This window comes from Plutella xylostella, chromosome 15 (genome assembly GCF_932276165.1).
Source record: "Plutella xylostella chromosome 15, ilPluXylo3.1, whole genome shotgun sequence".
Lineage (NCBI taxonomy): Eukaryota > Metazoa > Arthropoda > Insecta > Lepidoptera > Plutellidae > Plutella > Plutella xylostella.
The window spans coordinates 1,748,454-1,762,209 of NC_063995.1; the positions used below are offsets into that span (position 1 = coordinate 1,748,454).

Here is a 13,756-nt window from a genome sequence, read left to right on the forward strand (position 1 = left end):
ATGGAGAGAAAAGTAATGGTTGTGAGGTGGAAAACCAAGACCAGAAACCTTTGAGTAGAGAAGTAAATCTAATTTATAAGCAAACATACCTGTTAGTTGCATTTTCTTTTAAACGACCCCATGAGGTGTCCATTATTAAACTCTTATGTCACTAGATGTCACTACAACCACGACGTTTAAATTATTATTATTTAGCATAGCATATTAATTACACATCATTAAATAACCACAAGACAAATATCTAAAATGGATGGTCGACAGAGCAACATGCATGAATCGAGAATAATTTTTAGTAACATTAGCAAGACAGTAACTACATTGAGGTAAGTACAAAGAAATCTTAAAATTGATATTAAACCACACTCATGCATATACTACATGATGACAATGAGATTCTATATGAAACAGTTGATGATAATGAATTAATCAATGAATGAATGACAATACAAACAAGATGGCAGCCCAACCCGACATTCAAGAGACTAATTTCTATGCGCAAACGCACAAATGCCCAATTAATTAAAGCTATCAGCAATTATTGTAGTAAACCAATCACAAACGCTTTCTATTTTAAATAATTTTGTCATAATGTAATGGCATCACCCCAAAAGCAAATGTCGGATTCGTATGATCAGAAATCATTATACCTCAAAACACCAAAATAAATATGACCATAAAATGTAAATGTTGCAAAGTGGGAAGATACTAAATACTTTGGGAATCTTATTTTTTACTCTGACATCGACACCAATGACATAGCACATTTAAAATGCATGTGAGTGTGGTTGTAAGGGAGACAAAATAAAAAATATAGCTGACAAAATTAAAATAAAAAGTTGAAAAAAATATGTTACAACGAAAACAACACATGTGGCTACGTTACGGACGAGCAAAACATATAAAATATCGACAAAGCTTTTTTTCTTTTTGAGTGTATTTGTGTTATGAAACACTGGTTTACTAACAATGTGCCTAGCACGAATTCTGTGATTATCCACTTATTCATACTAGGTGTTTGCACTAGATTCCGAGAGACCAAACATTATGACAACCTCCTCTCGGATTTCACATAGGTGCGCCACCGTCGCACTCACACTGTCAAAGTGCGAAGATTACTATCATAAAGATGGCCTTTGGAACTGTGCATGTGCATGTTAGTAAACCGTGAATGTATAATACACAACGTGATTTCGGATTTCTGGTCAGCAGATCCGATACTATAAAAAACTATCATATATTATTATACTATGTCTTCAGGGTCACCTTTAGTACGTTAACCTTACTGATGATATGCACAATAACTTTTGCACCATGCAATAATCAAATGTCCATTAAAATCCGAACATGTTATTATAAATTAGTTCCGTATGTAAAAGCATAATATTATGAATTATTTTACTACTAAATTCTTATGTAATACCGTCATCGGGTTAGTATACAAGTGCGGTAAGCATATAATAATTATTGATATACATATTTTAATTAATAATCACACGAAAACCATTGGCTTCCTGTCCATGAAATGTGTTGTTGCAATAACACACTTTTTTGAAAATATCCAATTATATTTTTTATTAGGGCCATAATGATGTGTGAAGTTAGTTCTGTATACAATGTAGATACCTCGCTAAATGAAACACATAGAATAGTAAAATAGAAGGCTGAAATTTACTGTTTCATTTATCGAGACCTCTACTGTAAAATAATTCTAGATTTGAAATGGCCAACCTCATAGTCACACACAAAATGGCGTGATGATTTAATTTCTAGAATAAGCCATTATTTCGCTAAAGCTTCTTCCTCGCTACAAGTATTTTTTACATGAGAATCTTTGTAGTAAGCAAGCAACTTAGGTTTTAGGGGGTCAACAAATCCTCCCATGTTTGACCATTGAGTCACTTAGTGCTAATGTCACAACATTTATATTCAGTGCCTATTGGCTATTGATCTGTGTATAATTTATTAGTTTCACATACTAATATAGGCGTGAATGTTATGTAGCTAGGAGCTATTTTGGTGCTAGCTGTATATGTACAAACTATAAAGCGACATTTATTTCTGAAAGTTTCTGTTTTGCAAATAGCGTTGATGTGTTCTTATTAGCGTACATACTTACATACATTCTCATACTATAACACCACCAACGCGAGTCGCAAGTTTCAAGTGCAAAGCTCTAGCAGATTAAAGACTTTCCTGCTTACAAATGGATAATAAAAATTACCCAAGAGTAATTTGGGTGCATCAAGAGCACATTATGGCTTAAGTTCCAGCTTATGCTTATAAATAAACTTTTAATAGCATCGTCATCTATGGATCAGTTTTCTTTTAAATTATTCTTTCCATCAAAATATGTCAAATAATGTATGTAAATGATGCTTAGCATTAAATGCTTAACAAGATTTTCTGGCATCTAGCTTAATTCCTTACAGAATCACAAAATGGTTACGGTTTATTTACATCAAACGAACACATCAAATAAAAAAACAAGAGCATTCCTCCAAAGTTACTGTTGGAAATATAGCGTGTCTTATTTAAAATGATCACTGAAGTTTAACGTTGAAAGAATGATCTTCTTTAGAGAGGTCTTTGTTCGTTCGATGTAAACCCACCTCTCCAAAACCACACAACTCTTCACCAGACCACAAAACTCACCATGCCGATGCACCCTCATGCAGCTCTCGGTAATGTCCGTGGTGACGGTGAAGTACGGGATCCACAGGTCCTCGATGTGGACGTCCGCGAACGTGCCCCGGATGGTGGCGTTGAAGTGGCGTCCGGAGAACATGGACGTGGCCGGGTACGTGAGGTCTAGAAGCTGCTTGCCCCATTGCGTCATTTTCTAGAATGAGAGTGTGATCCGATTAATGTAGGTAATTCATCTAAGTAATGAACCTTAATATTTATAATATCTAGGATAGTTACAATTTTATTTAAAAAGTGCAAAATTCTTCTCCCTTTGCGATTTTACGATTATTACCTACTTCGTTTTGGTGCATGTTATAGGTGTAATGGCACGCAGGGCATCATGGGTGGAGCTCCACACATTACATTATGTCGACAACCCTCCAGCGTTATGAAGGCCATGCCAGTGGACAATTTACAGGCTGTATTTATGTGACCTCGCCCTATGCTCCCACGAGTAAACCTAAACATACCCTCTACTTCTAGTCAAGTCACGTGAATCCAACTATACCTGCGACCACTCCCTAGCCTTCTGCGTGACAGTAGTGATGTTGCGGTCCATGCACCACAGCGCGCCCATGAAGGCCCCGATGCTGACGCCGCCCACCATATCTATGGGGATACCGGCTTCCTGAAAAATGCATACGGACTTTGTTATAATAATTGCCAGTTTAGAAATTATATCGACGAGCGAATGTTTTTCATACGCCTAAACTCTCTTAACCTACTGGATCCAAATCATTGCTTCTAGATTTTTGGGATCAGTTTCGCTCAGAATGACGGGAGAATGATCGTCTAACCACTCTAACCGGTTGATTGACGGACTACTGAACGATATGGTAAGAAATAAATATTTTTGAAATGTTTCATAATCCTGGCGTCAGTTTAACCCTAACCCTGACCATACTGATGCCAGAATTATCGTGGAACCTTTGTCAAATTCCTCACCTGAACAGCCTTCAACATGCCGACGTGTGCGGCGCCCCTCGCGCCGCCGCCGCCCAGCACCAGCCCCACGCTGGTGCCGGCCAGCCAGCGCGCCAGCCGGGAGAAGTCTGAATGGACCGAGGGTTCTGACATCAGGACTTTGCTGTAGAGCTCGCTCTGTGGAGAGAAAAATGGGGGTGTTAGATAGATAGACAGTAAGAATATTATTTATTTGTACACAACAAGAAAAGAAGTTATATACTAACATATTATCATAAATACAAAAATGGTGGTCTTATCGCTTCAAGAGATTTTTTTTAAGACAATTGTTTGTGTGGTACGATTGTTATTAGTGAAAGTTGGTCTGGATGTTTATTTAACAAACATCAAACTTTGTTACTCTTGTCACTGAAAACGGGTGAACCAATTTTTGTGGAATTTGTAGGAAGCTGATACCCAAAATTAACACATAGGATACTATTTATCCCGAAATATTAACGGGAAAACTTTATAAGAGTCCACTTCCGAGCTATGTCGCTCCAGCGACACTGACGCTGCGACAGAAACTTAGGCCGACCGAAGTGGCACATTGATAAGTCAGTGTCTTTGTTCTCATACTGTCGCGATGCCAGTGTCACCGGAGCTGCACCACTCGGTAGTGGACTCTAAGGCGGCATATTGTCCATCAGTATACATTATCGAGCTGATGATCAAGACAAATTATACTCTGTGTACTCACGATCCTGTAGCTAGTCTTCCTGGTGAACATGCGCGTGGGGCAGCGCACGTGGTGGTGCTGGGACACCCAGGACCTCATGTTGAGCCAGTGCACGGTGCCTGAAGGGGCAGGCCCGTTGGCGCGGTGGAGTAGCACTAGTTCCTTTTGCGTGCGGATGGCGAGGCGCTCGATTTCTTTTTCTATCTGTTTGGGGGGGAAATTGAGTGTTAGTTGAGAGAATATGTCAAGGTACATGTTCTTTTACATATTTTTAAATAAGTTATATAAGTTTTTACGGAAATTAGCACGGTGGAGCCTTTTGTCGAAACTTTACCTGCGCAATCGAAGGATTTTTTTCAAGAAGAGTTCTAGTTCTAATTATTTCCCGTGCAACATTACAAAAGCGGGTGTGATATTAACCCAAAATGTATTACTTTGACAATAAATGGACGCAAAAATCCTGACATTTTGATCTGGCTCTTTAATTTAAAACAGGAAAAATAACAAAATAATCCATATGATCATGATTTTCAAACAGAAGAAAAAAATTAGCTATAAAGTAAATAATTATGATGATTATAATTACCTTGCCAATACTGGGTTGTTTGTCGCCCAGCGCCACGAGCAGTATGCAGTCGGCTTGTCGAATACAGCGCTGCGTCCAGTGCGTCAGACTCGGATCGCACTGGTACAGAGCCACCTGTGAACAGAAAACAATATAATTTATATCCTCGACAGTATAAGCCCACGGTTTTATTAGAGTATGTACCTAATGTGTTTGCAATCTTAATCTTTTAGCTGTACATTTGTACTCACGTGATAGGTCACGAACCGTATCGCCGTTTTTGAATGAGTACAATGCACTGAAGTTGTTCGGGTAAGTGGGCAACCCGACTGTCAGATGTTTTCAAGCTGCCCGAAGGCCTCAGAGCCAGAAGACAAAAGTCTTCAACCAGTGCGTCCTGCCAGTGATGACGTATGGTGCAGAGACGTGGACACTGACGGTAGGACTGGTCCACGGATTTCAAGTCGCTCAGCGTGCTATGGAGAGAGCTATGCTTGGGGTTTCTTTGATGAATCGTATTAGAAATGAGCTTATCCGTCAGAGGACTAAGGTTACATAGCTATCAAAATATTCAAGCTGAAGTGGCAGTGGGCTTGTCATATCTGCCGAAGAACTGATAACCGTTGGGGTAGACGGGTTCTCGAGTGGAGACCACGAACAGGCAAACGCAGCGTGGGACGCCCTCCTGCCCGCTGGACTGACGACCTTAGGCGGGTAGCCGGTAGTGGTTGGATGAGGAAGGCCGAGGACCGAGTGTAGTGGCGCCCCTTATTGGGAGAGGCCTATTTCCAGCAGTGGATGATTATTGGCTGATGATGATGATGATGATAAAGGCCTCTGACTAGGCTTAACGACTGCTGCCGAAGCAGCAACCGGGACCCACGGCAGTCCGAAGCACGGAAGCGTCCAGAAAAGAACCACTTGATTCGGTCACCCATCCAACGGCTGACCGTGCCAGTTGTTGCTTAACCTCAGTGATCAGTTACGATCACTGAAACCATCTCGACTACGGACGCTTCTAAGCTTATGAGATTCAAGATTTTATAATATAAAAAGTATAAGTAATAGATAAAGTCAATTTTGATAAGTTTGACAGCTATACCTCTTGACCTCAGTCGACAGTGGCGCCAACTGGTGAGCAAAAAAACGGTAGTCCCCATTGGCTTAAGAGAATGATGGCTCATGTGTACTTGACACATAGTTGAAGGAAGGCCATGAACACAAAACTGATAAACGGCTCCCTGTTACTCTGGTGTGTGGATCCGGCTAAGGAAATTAGCTGCCGTGGTCGGAATTCAACCATTACCTTGTGCTTGTCCTCCTGCTGCGCCAGCCAGGAGCTGAGCCGGTACTCGTTGTTGGGGTCCATGATGGTGAGCCCCAGCAGCTTGCGGATCACGTCAGAGGTGAGGCGGACCGTCGGGCCTGGAAGCAGATAATTAAATTTAAGAAGTGCCTGGAGCGTGTACCTAGCTTACAAAAAATTAAGGGCAGATATTTCATTTTTATAGGTGGCCTGGAGGATCATTCTTAAAATACTAAAAAGGAAGCATTGGAGCGTTGCGGCGCTAACCATGACTCTGTTACGCTGCATTAAACGTACCGATTACGTGACAACTTTCATTCGTCCGATTTTTGGCATTTAAGCAAAAGTAACCCATCTGATTTACTATGTCCGGCTAGAACGTTGGGTAGCTTGCGGTTGCGGGTAAAATAAATTTCCTTGAGAGTAAACACCTGTATTTTTTTCAACTCTTCTTGTAAGTATTACAACAATATTTTTTTTATGGTTTCATAGCCTTATTGTAAGACTAAGTGTTCTACACTGCAGCCCTGGAATCTTGTATTTCATTAAACTCACCAATAGCACACAGCGAGTGGTACAGCTCATAAGTGAACGCAGTCAGTGGAACATCTTCACCGACCGGCACCACCGCCACTGTGGAGAAGTTGTGCTGTGTCGAGCGCGCCTCGAGGGTCGCTGTGCCGAGCCCTACGGTGGGCTTCTGCCAGGAACCTGAGAGAAGAGGAAAAGGGGGGTAGTTATACAGGGTGTTGCAAAATGGGAATCATACCTGGGTTGAGAGAGGTGGATGGTATACAGGGTGTTTCAAAACGGGAGTATTCAAAAGTCCTGGTACAAAAGTTGTTCAGAATGCTCATTGATTTCGGCTTACTATACCACTTATGCAACAGGGACCTGTAGACATGTATTTTTGGTATAAAGTTAGCTATGATGCTGCTAGCACCGATTGGATACAAATAGAGCGCATTGACAATATCGACGACAAGGTTAAGTGCTTTAATAGCCTCGTCACCGACCTTCTGGATCGTCATGCGCCTCTACATCCAGTCCGAATGAAGCGGCCCCCAGCCCCCTGGCTGACACCTGCGATACGCAAGCAGATGGCTTACCGTGACGCACTGCGCCGCAAGCATAAGAAGGATCCATCGGAGGCCAACTGGAATAATTTCAAATCCGTGCGAAACCGCTGCAATCAGATGATCCGAAATGCAAAGCGCCGGCATATCCACTCGTCAGTCGAAAACTGTTCGTCCAAGAACTTATGGCAGTTTCTCCATTCTCTGGGTTTAGGAAGGTGTAGGAAGGACCAGCCACTGTCTGTTGACAAGGACGGCCTCAACCGACACTTCTCATCCCCTCCCCATATCCTTGATCCTCTTACTAAAGCCCTCACCATCAGCAATATTCAAGCTTTGCCTATCGCAGCATCTTCTCCCCTCCATTTTACACCGGTTACTGAGACAGACATTAAAAAGATTATTCTCTCTATCCCCAGCAAGGCGGTTGGCAGTGACGGCATCGGTCGTGTCATGCTGCTTCCGATTCTCCCTTTTATCCTGTCTTCTATTACCTCTATCATCAACTTCTCTTTATCCTCAGGCACGTTTCCCACCCTCTGGAAATTGGCCTTCATGGTTCCCGTCCCAAAAATTTCGAGTCCTGTTGAATTTAAACACTACCGGCCCATATCAATTCTCCCGTTCCTTTCTAAGGTACTTGAACGCGTAGTGTTGCGGCAGTTCTCGAATTTTCTCTCCTCTAACAATCTCCTAAACCCCCTTCAATCGGGATTTCGTCCATCCCATAGTACTTGCTCCGCTCTCATTAAAATTACTGATGACCTTCGTAAGGCCGTGGACGATAGCCAACTAACTCTCCTTACACTTCTTGACTTTAGCAACGCCTTCAACTGTGTCGATCATGATATCCTCTTGTCCATACTCCGTTCTCTTAATATGTCTGGCTCAGTAGCCGAGTGGTTCTCTTCCTACTTGAGTGGTCGCCGACAACGCATCCGGTCCGATGACATTGAATCGGACTGGTGTGATGTCACAGCCGGCGTGCCCCAAGGTGGTGTCCTTTCCCCTATCCTTTTTTCAGTATTTATCAATACGCTGGTCTCCGTTCTTAAGTTCACCTCTTACCACTTGTACGCTGACGATATGCAATTGTATGTTTCCTGTGGTCCCGGTGATGTTTTGGAGGCTATTGACAGGATGACTGCTGATCTTGATGCAGTCAAAAATTGGACAGCAAACTACGGTCTCCTAGTCAATCCCTCTAAAACCCAAGTTATGTTTGTTGGCAGCAGGTATCACTTAGCTAGACTGCGAAACGGCCCACTACCACCAGTAATCTTCAATGGGGTTACTTTGCCTTACTGTGACAGTGTTAAAAACCTTGGTCTTCATATCCAGAATAACCTGTCATGGGAATTGCATGTCTCAGAAATTAGTCGCAAGATCTATGCCTCGATGCATGGACTAAAACGGTTGCAGAATTTCCTGCCGTACTCGACCAAAGTTACGCTAGTCAACTCCTTGTTGCTCCCTATCATTGATTACGCAGATGTGTGTTACCCTGATCTCACCGAAGAGCTACTTGATAAACTCGACCGTCTGCTCAACTTATGCATTCGCTATATTTTTGGCCTGCGTAAGTATGACCATGTCACCGATTTTCGTAATAAACTCAAGTGGCTCAACATCCGTCATCGAAGGAATGCTCATATTGTTTCCCTAGTATATGGTATAGTTTATAATCCTTGTGCCCCCTCTTACTTAACTGATCGCTTTTCATTCTTTGACTTTACTGACCGTCCTCAACGGTCAAGTCGAAATTTGCTCTTTCGTACCCCAGAGCATAATGCGGCAGGGTATTCGGATTCTTTCACCGTGTCAGCGGTTCGCTTGTGGAACCAGTTACCATTGCATATAAGTCAATCGCAGTCCATAGAAACCTTTAAGTCTAAGGTTCGTCTGCACTACCTCCAGAAGCAGAACAATCAGCAGCAGATCTAATAAATAGTTTATCTGTTTTTGTTGTAGTATGTAAGTGAGACGATGATATTATAATTTTTTGTTATAGTAACTATATATTTAAATTATGTATGTAGGTATACGTTTATTTTATAATATTATGTATAAGTAAGTATATATTCTAGTGTTTAACGATATAGATATTAAACAAAATTAAACTGTCCTCATTGTCTTTCGCACTACCTATCACTTTCTCCACAACGCCCAAGGTTAACTGGAAGAGAATGCTTTTAGCATTAAGTTCGCCTATGTACAAAATTAATTTATGTGCAATAAAGAATTTAATAATAATAATAATAATATGAGAAGTATCACAGACACTGAGTAGAAGTAATACGGAGTTAATAGTTGGTTAATGAGATGGTCTTCCTATCCTTGAAAACTATCGTTCAACCGTTTTAGAATATTATCGATGCTTCCCTCACACATATTTGAAAAGGACTTTTATTGTCGGACGGTTTATTGGAAATTTTGAATCATAGATTGATATCCTTGTACGTCTGACGCACCCCAGGCAGACAGCGACTGACCGCTTCTCTGACTGGCTGGTCCTCTTACCAAATAACAAGCACAGCTATTTGGCCAGTATTTGCCGCCCACTCACTAACAACACTCTCCAAGGATCTTATGCCCCAACAAGTTGATCAACCTCGTCACAACGACGGGGAAGCGCAGTTTGATGGCGTTGAACAGCCCCTCGGGCAGCTTGGCCAGCTCCGAGTCTCGCACCGCCATCACTGTGGCTCTGGCAGTCAACGTGTGTCATACGGAACATGCTTACCTAATACAGAAGGGCTAGTACGGGGCGTATTTAAGACGTGACAAGCGTTTTGCATCGCGCTCACTCACATCACGCAGCCTCAAGAGCGAGCGCGACGGACAATTTTTGTCACGTCTTAATAGTGCCCCGTGCTACAGGGCCTGGACGCGGAATCGAATGCGGGACTTAAAACGCTTTATTCTGCGTAGTAATGGTACCCCATTTCCTCAAACAAATACAACGAAGCGCTTCGAGAAATGGTAGGTAGACCAGGTAGTGACAATTTGAGCGTAGCGCAAGGGCACTACTTATTTACCTTACCTTGTATTGTATACCCTGGGCCGCTAGCGACTGACAACTAATCTGACGGTCTTTCACCAAGGTCACAAGTCTAGTTATTATTATCTTAAGAAGACTCACCAAGGATCCTATGGCCCAACAAGTTGATAAACCTGGTCACAACGACGGGGAAGCGCAGTTTGATGGCGTTGAACAGTCCCTCGGGCAGCTTGGCCAGCTCCGAGTCCCGCACCGCCATCACTGTGGCTCTGGCAGTCATCGTGTGTCGTACGGGACAAGCTTTAATGCTGGACGCGGAATAGAATGAGGGACCTAAGCAAATGTGACCACGTTTGGTTCTTAAATAAGAATTCCATTGATGTTTAAAATTGGGTGCATGCAGGGATCCTCCCCGAGTGACATATAAGCTTACACCGGTGTGCCACCTTCATGACAAACCAAGCGAAGCGCAATACCTGCCTTTTCTCGAAGAGTTTCGACGTATTTTGAACCTCTGATATACCCTGGCCCTGTAGCACGGGGCGCTATTAAGACGTGACAAAAGTTCTCCGTGGCGCTCGCTCTTGAGGCTGCGCGATGTGAGTGACCGCGATGCAAAACTCTTGTCACGTCTTAAATGCGACCCGTACAAGCCCTTCTGGACAGTTAGCAACATCCTCCTCAAGTCCAGCTATTTTTAAAACACTTACCAAGAATCCTATGGCCCAACAAATTAATTATTATTATTATTAAATACTTTATTGCACAATAATAAAATTATGTACATAGGCGAACTTAATGCTAACAGCATTCTCTTCCAGCTAACCTTGGGTGTTGTGGAGAAAGTTATAGGTAGTGCGAAAGACTGAGAGGAAAGATAATTTTGTAAAAATACCTACAAACACTAGAATACACTTACTTGTATATAATACATGTATAATAAATATATACCTATAAGTTACATACATATACAATACATAAACCTAATACATACTATACTTAACTAAAATAATATTTTATATATATATAATAATATCATCGTCACACTTACATACTACTTACAACAAAACATGTGTATTATATCAGTTAAGCTGATTGTTCTGTTTCTGGAGGTAGTGCAGACGAACCTTAGACTTAAAAGTTTCAATGGACTGCGATTGCCTTATATGCAATGGTAACTGGTTCCACAAGCGAACCGCTGACACGGTGAAAGAATCCGAATACCCTGCCGCATTATGCTCTGTATTAATCAATCTGGTCACAACGATGGGGAAGCGCAGTTTGATGGCGTTGAACAGTCCCTCGGGCAGCTTGGCCAGCTCCGAGTCTCGCACCGCCATCACTGTGGCTCTGGCAGTCAACGTGTGTCATACGGAACATGCTAAATGCTGGACGCGGAACCGAAAGCGAGACTTCAACGCTTTATTCTGCGTAGTAATGGTACCCCATTTCCTCAAACAAATACAACGAAGCGCTTCGAGAAATGGTAGGTAGACCAGGTAGTGACGATTTGAGCGTAGCTCAAGGGCATTACTTATTTACCTTTTCTTTACCTTACCTTGTATTGTATACCCTGGTCCGCTAGCGACTGACAACTAATCTGACGCACTTTCTCCAAGGTCACAAGTCTAGCTATTCTTAAGAACACTCACCAAGGATCCTATGGCCCAACAAATTAATCAATCTGGTCACAACGACGGGGAAGCGCAGTTTGATGGCGTTGAACAGTCCCTCGGGCAGCTTGGCCAGCTCCGAGTCTCGCACCGCCATCACTGTGGTGCTGCGCCGGGTTTGTGTCACCATCTCCACCTGGGGGAGATAGAAGGAAGGTCTTATATTTATTTTAAAATACCCAAACGCGTTATAGGTTATTGTTCTCATTCTAAAACGGTAATGCGGCTTGCGACCGCTCTTCGCAGACTACCCACGTAACGTGAGCATTAAATTGAAAGAATTACTTCCAGATATAGGGGTTAGATTTGTCCCACCAACAGAGGTAATTGAGCATGAGTCACAGATGGTATAAGAGCATGAGTCACGGATGAAGAAACAAACTGGAAGTTTCCTACTGTAGATAGCCAACTATCAGGTTTTAGTAGCGTACAGTTTGAGTTGAAATTCATTGTACCGTACCGCTATCGCTCTGTTTTATTGTAGCGTATATAAGAAGTTAGTCGCTAGAGTAAGAAGGCCGAAGAAAGGGTATTTTGGTCAAACCAAGTTTATATCCAACAGTGGTTGAAACTGCTGACTCCAGCAACACCTGGCTACATGTACTCACGATGCCCACGAGGTCGCCCTTGCCGTACTCGGCGAGCAGCTCCTTCTTGCCGTTGGGGTGCGTGATGACGGAGCGCAGGCGGCCGCTCAGCACGATCAGCGTGGAGCCCGCCTCCTCGTCTTGTCGGTATACCGCGCGACCAGATTCTAGGAATACCTGGGGAGGGGTATAAGGTGGTTAACATTGGGATGCTTCGAAGAGCAGAAGGTGTTAAATAAACATTGGCTTCTGTTAGCAGATTGAGAATAGGTTACAAGAATGGACGTATAGGTCCGACACCCATAAGCTAGTCTAGAGCAGTGAATGTCTAATGTTTCCCATCGACACGCAGTCACACTTTTGGTAATGTAGGCTACAATAGACACCAGAGAGCTTGCTACATCACCATCGTTGACCATCGATTCCATCGATTATATGACGCAAAGAAGTAAACGGAATATCCGATTCAAATGTGCGGGCCAAGGTGGCTGTAAAAGTCTGAAAACAAAGTGTTTTGGCACTCCTTTGACCATATCCATTAAATGAAGAGCCGACTCGCCTTGAAACACACCTATATGACAATAAAGACATAAAAAGTAAAGTAACTATGTTACATAAAAAGCCAACTCACCCAGTCCAGCGCAAAGTCCACCTGGCGCACAAACGGCGACAGTCTCCGCACCACGGTGTTCGCTATGTGCAGCACCACGCTTGGCCGCTCGCGCATCATGCTGTATACGGCGGTCTTGGAGAGGAGCCCTATGCGGGAGAAGTGCTTCGCTCTGATGCAGAAGAAACTGGGCTCCCCGGTGTCTTGGAGAGAGGACCAATAGTCGACGACCAACACACCACTATCGCGACCAATGAGCGAGCTACTAATAGAGTGATTTTGACGACACAAAGATAAGAACACAAAATTCGAATTTATCTGTTCGTTCCGGATCATGCTTTATACTGTCTGACGGAAAATAGTCGACCGACCCAGCATAGCGACCAATGAAAGAGACACTAATGGAGCGATTTTGACCACATAAAGCTGAGTTTACTCCTCATTTAGAGAACTTTCAAAAGAAACACACCAGATTCTAATTACTCCATTCGTTTCGGATCGAGGCGCCCTCATCCTCACTCTCTTTCTGCTGTCTAACCTAGACTAAAGATGCCATTGACAAATAAACGCGAGTTTTTCTACAAAGACGGCATATCACACAGTTTTGTGGC

The 13,756-nt window shown here is 42.9% G+C and overlaps 1 protein-coding gene across 1 annotated transcript in view; it reads right to left on the reverse strand.

Moving 5' to 3' along the window:
- Nucleotides 1-13,756, reverse strand: part of LOC105398688 (neuropathy target esterase sws) — a 36,820-nt gene that overhangs the window by 8,671 nt on the left and 14,393 nt on the right. The window contains exons 14-22 of the mRNA XM_048625758.1: nucleotides 12,557-12,712; nucleotides 11,928-12,084; nucleotides 6,754-6,909; nucleotides 6,199-6,317; nucleotides 4,914-5,027; nucleotides 4,349-4,531; nucleotides 3,631-3,786; nucleotides 3,194-3,313; nucleotides 2,653-2,839 (exon numbers count right to left, since the gene is read on the reverse strand). Of these exons, the coding sequence (XP_048481715.1) occupies nucleotides 2,653-2,839; nucleotides 3,194-3,313; nucleotides 3,631-3,786; nucleotides 4,349-4,531; nucleotides 4,914-5,027; nucleotides 6,199-6,317; nucleotides 6,754-6,909; nucleotides 11,928-12,084; nucleotides 12,557-12,712 (1,348 nt within the window). The remainder of the gene's footprint in view (nucleotides 1-2,652; nucleotides 2,840-3,193; nucleotides 3,314-3,630; nucleotides 3,787-4,348; nucleotides 4,532-4,913; nucleotides 5,028-6,198; nucleotides 6,318-6,753; nucleotides 6,910-11,927; nucleotides 12,085-12,556; nucleotides 12,713-13,756) is intronic.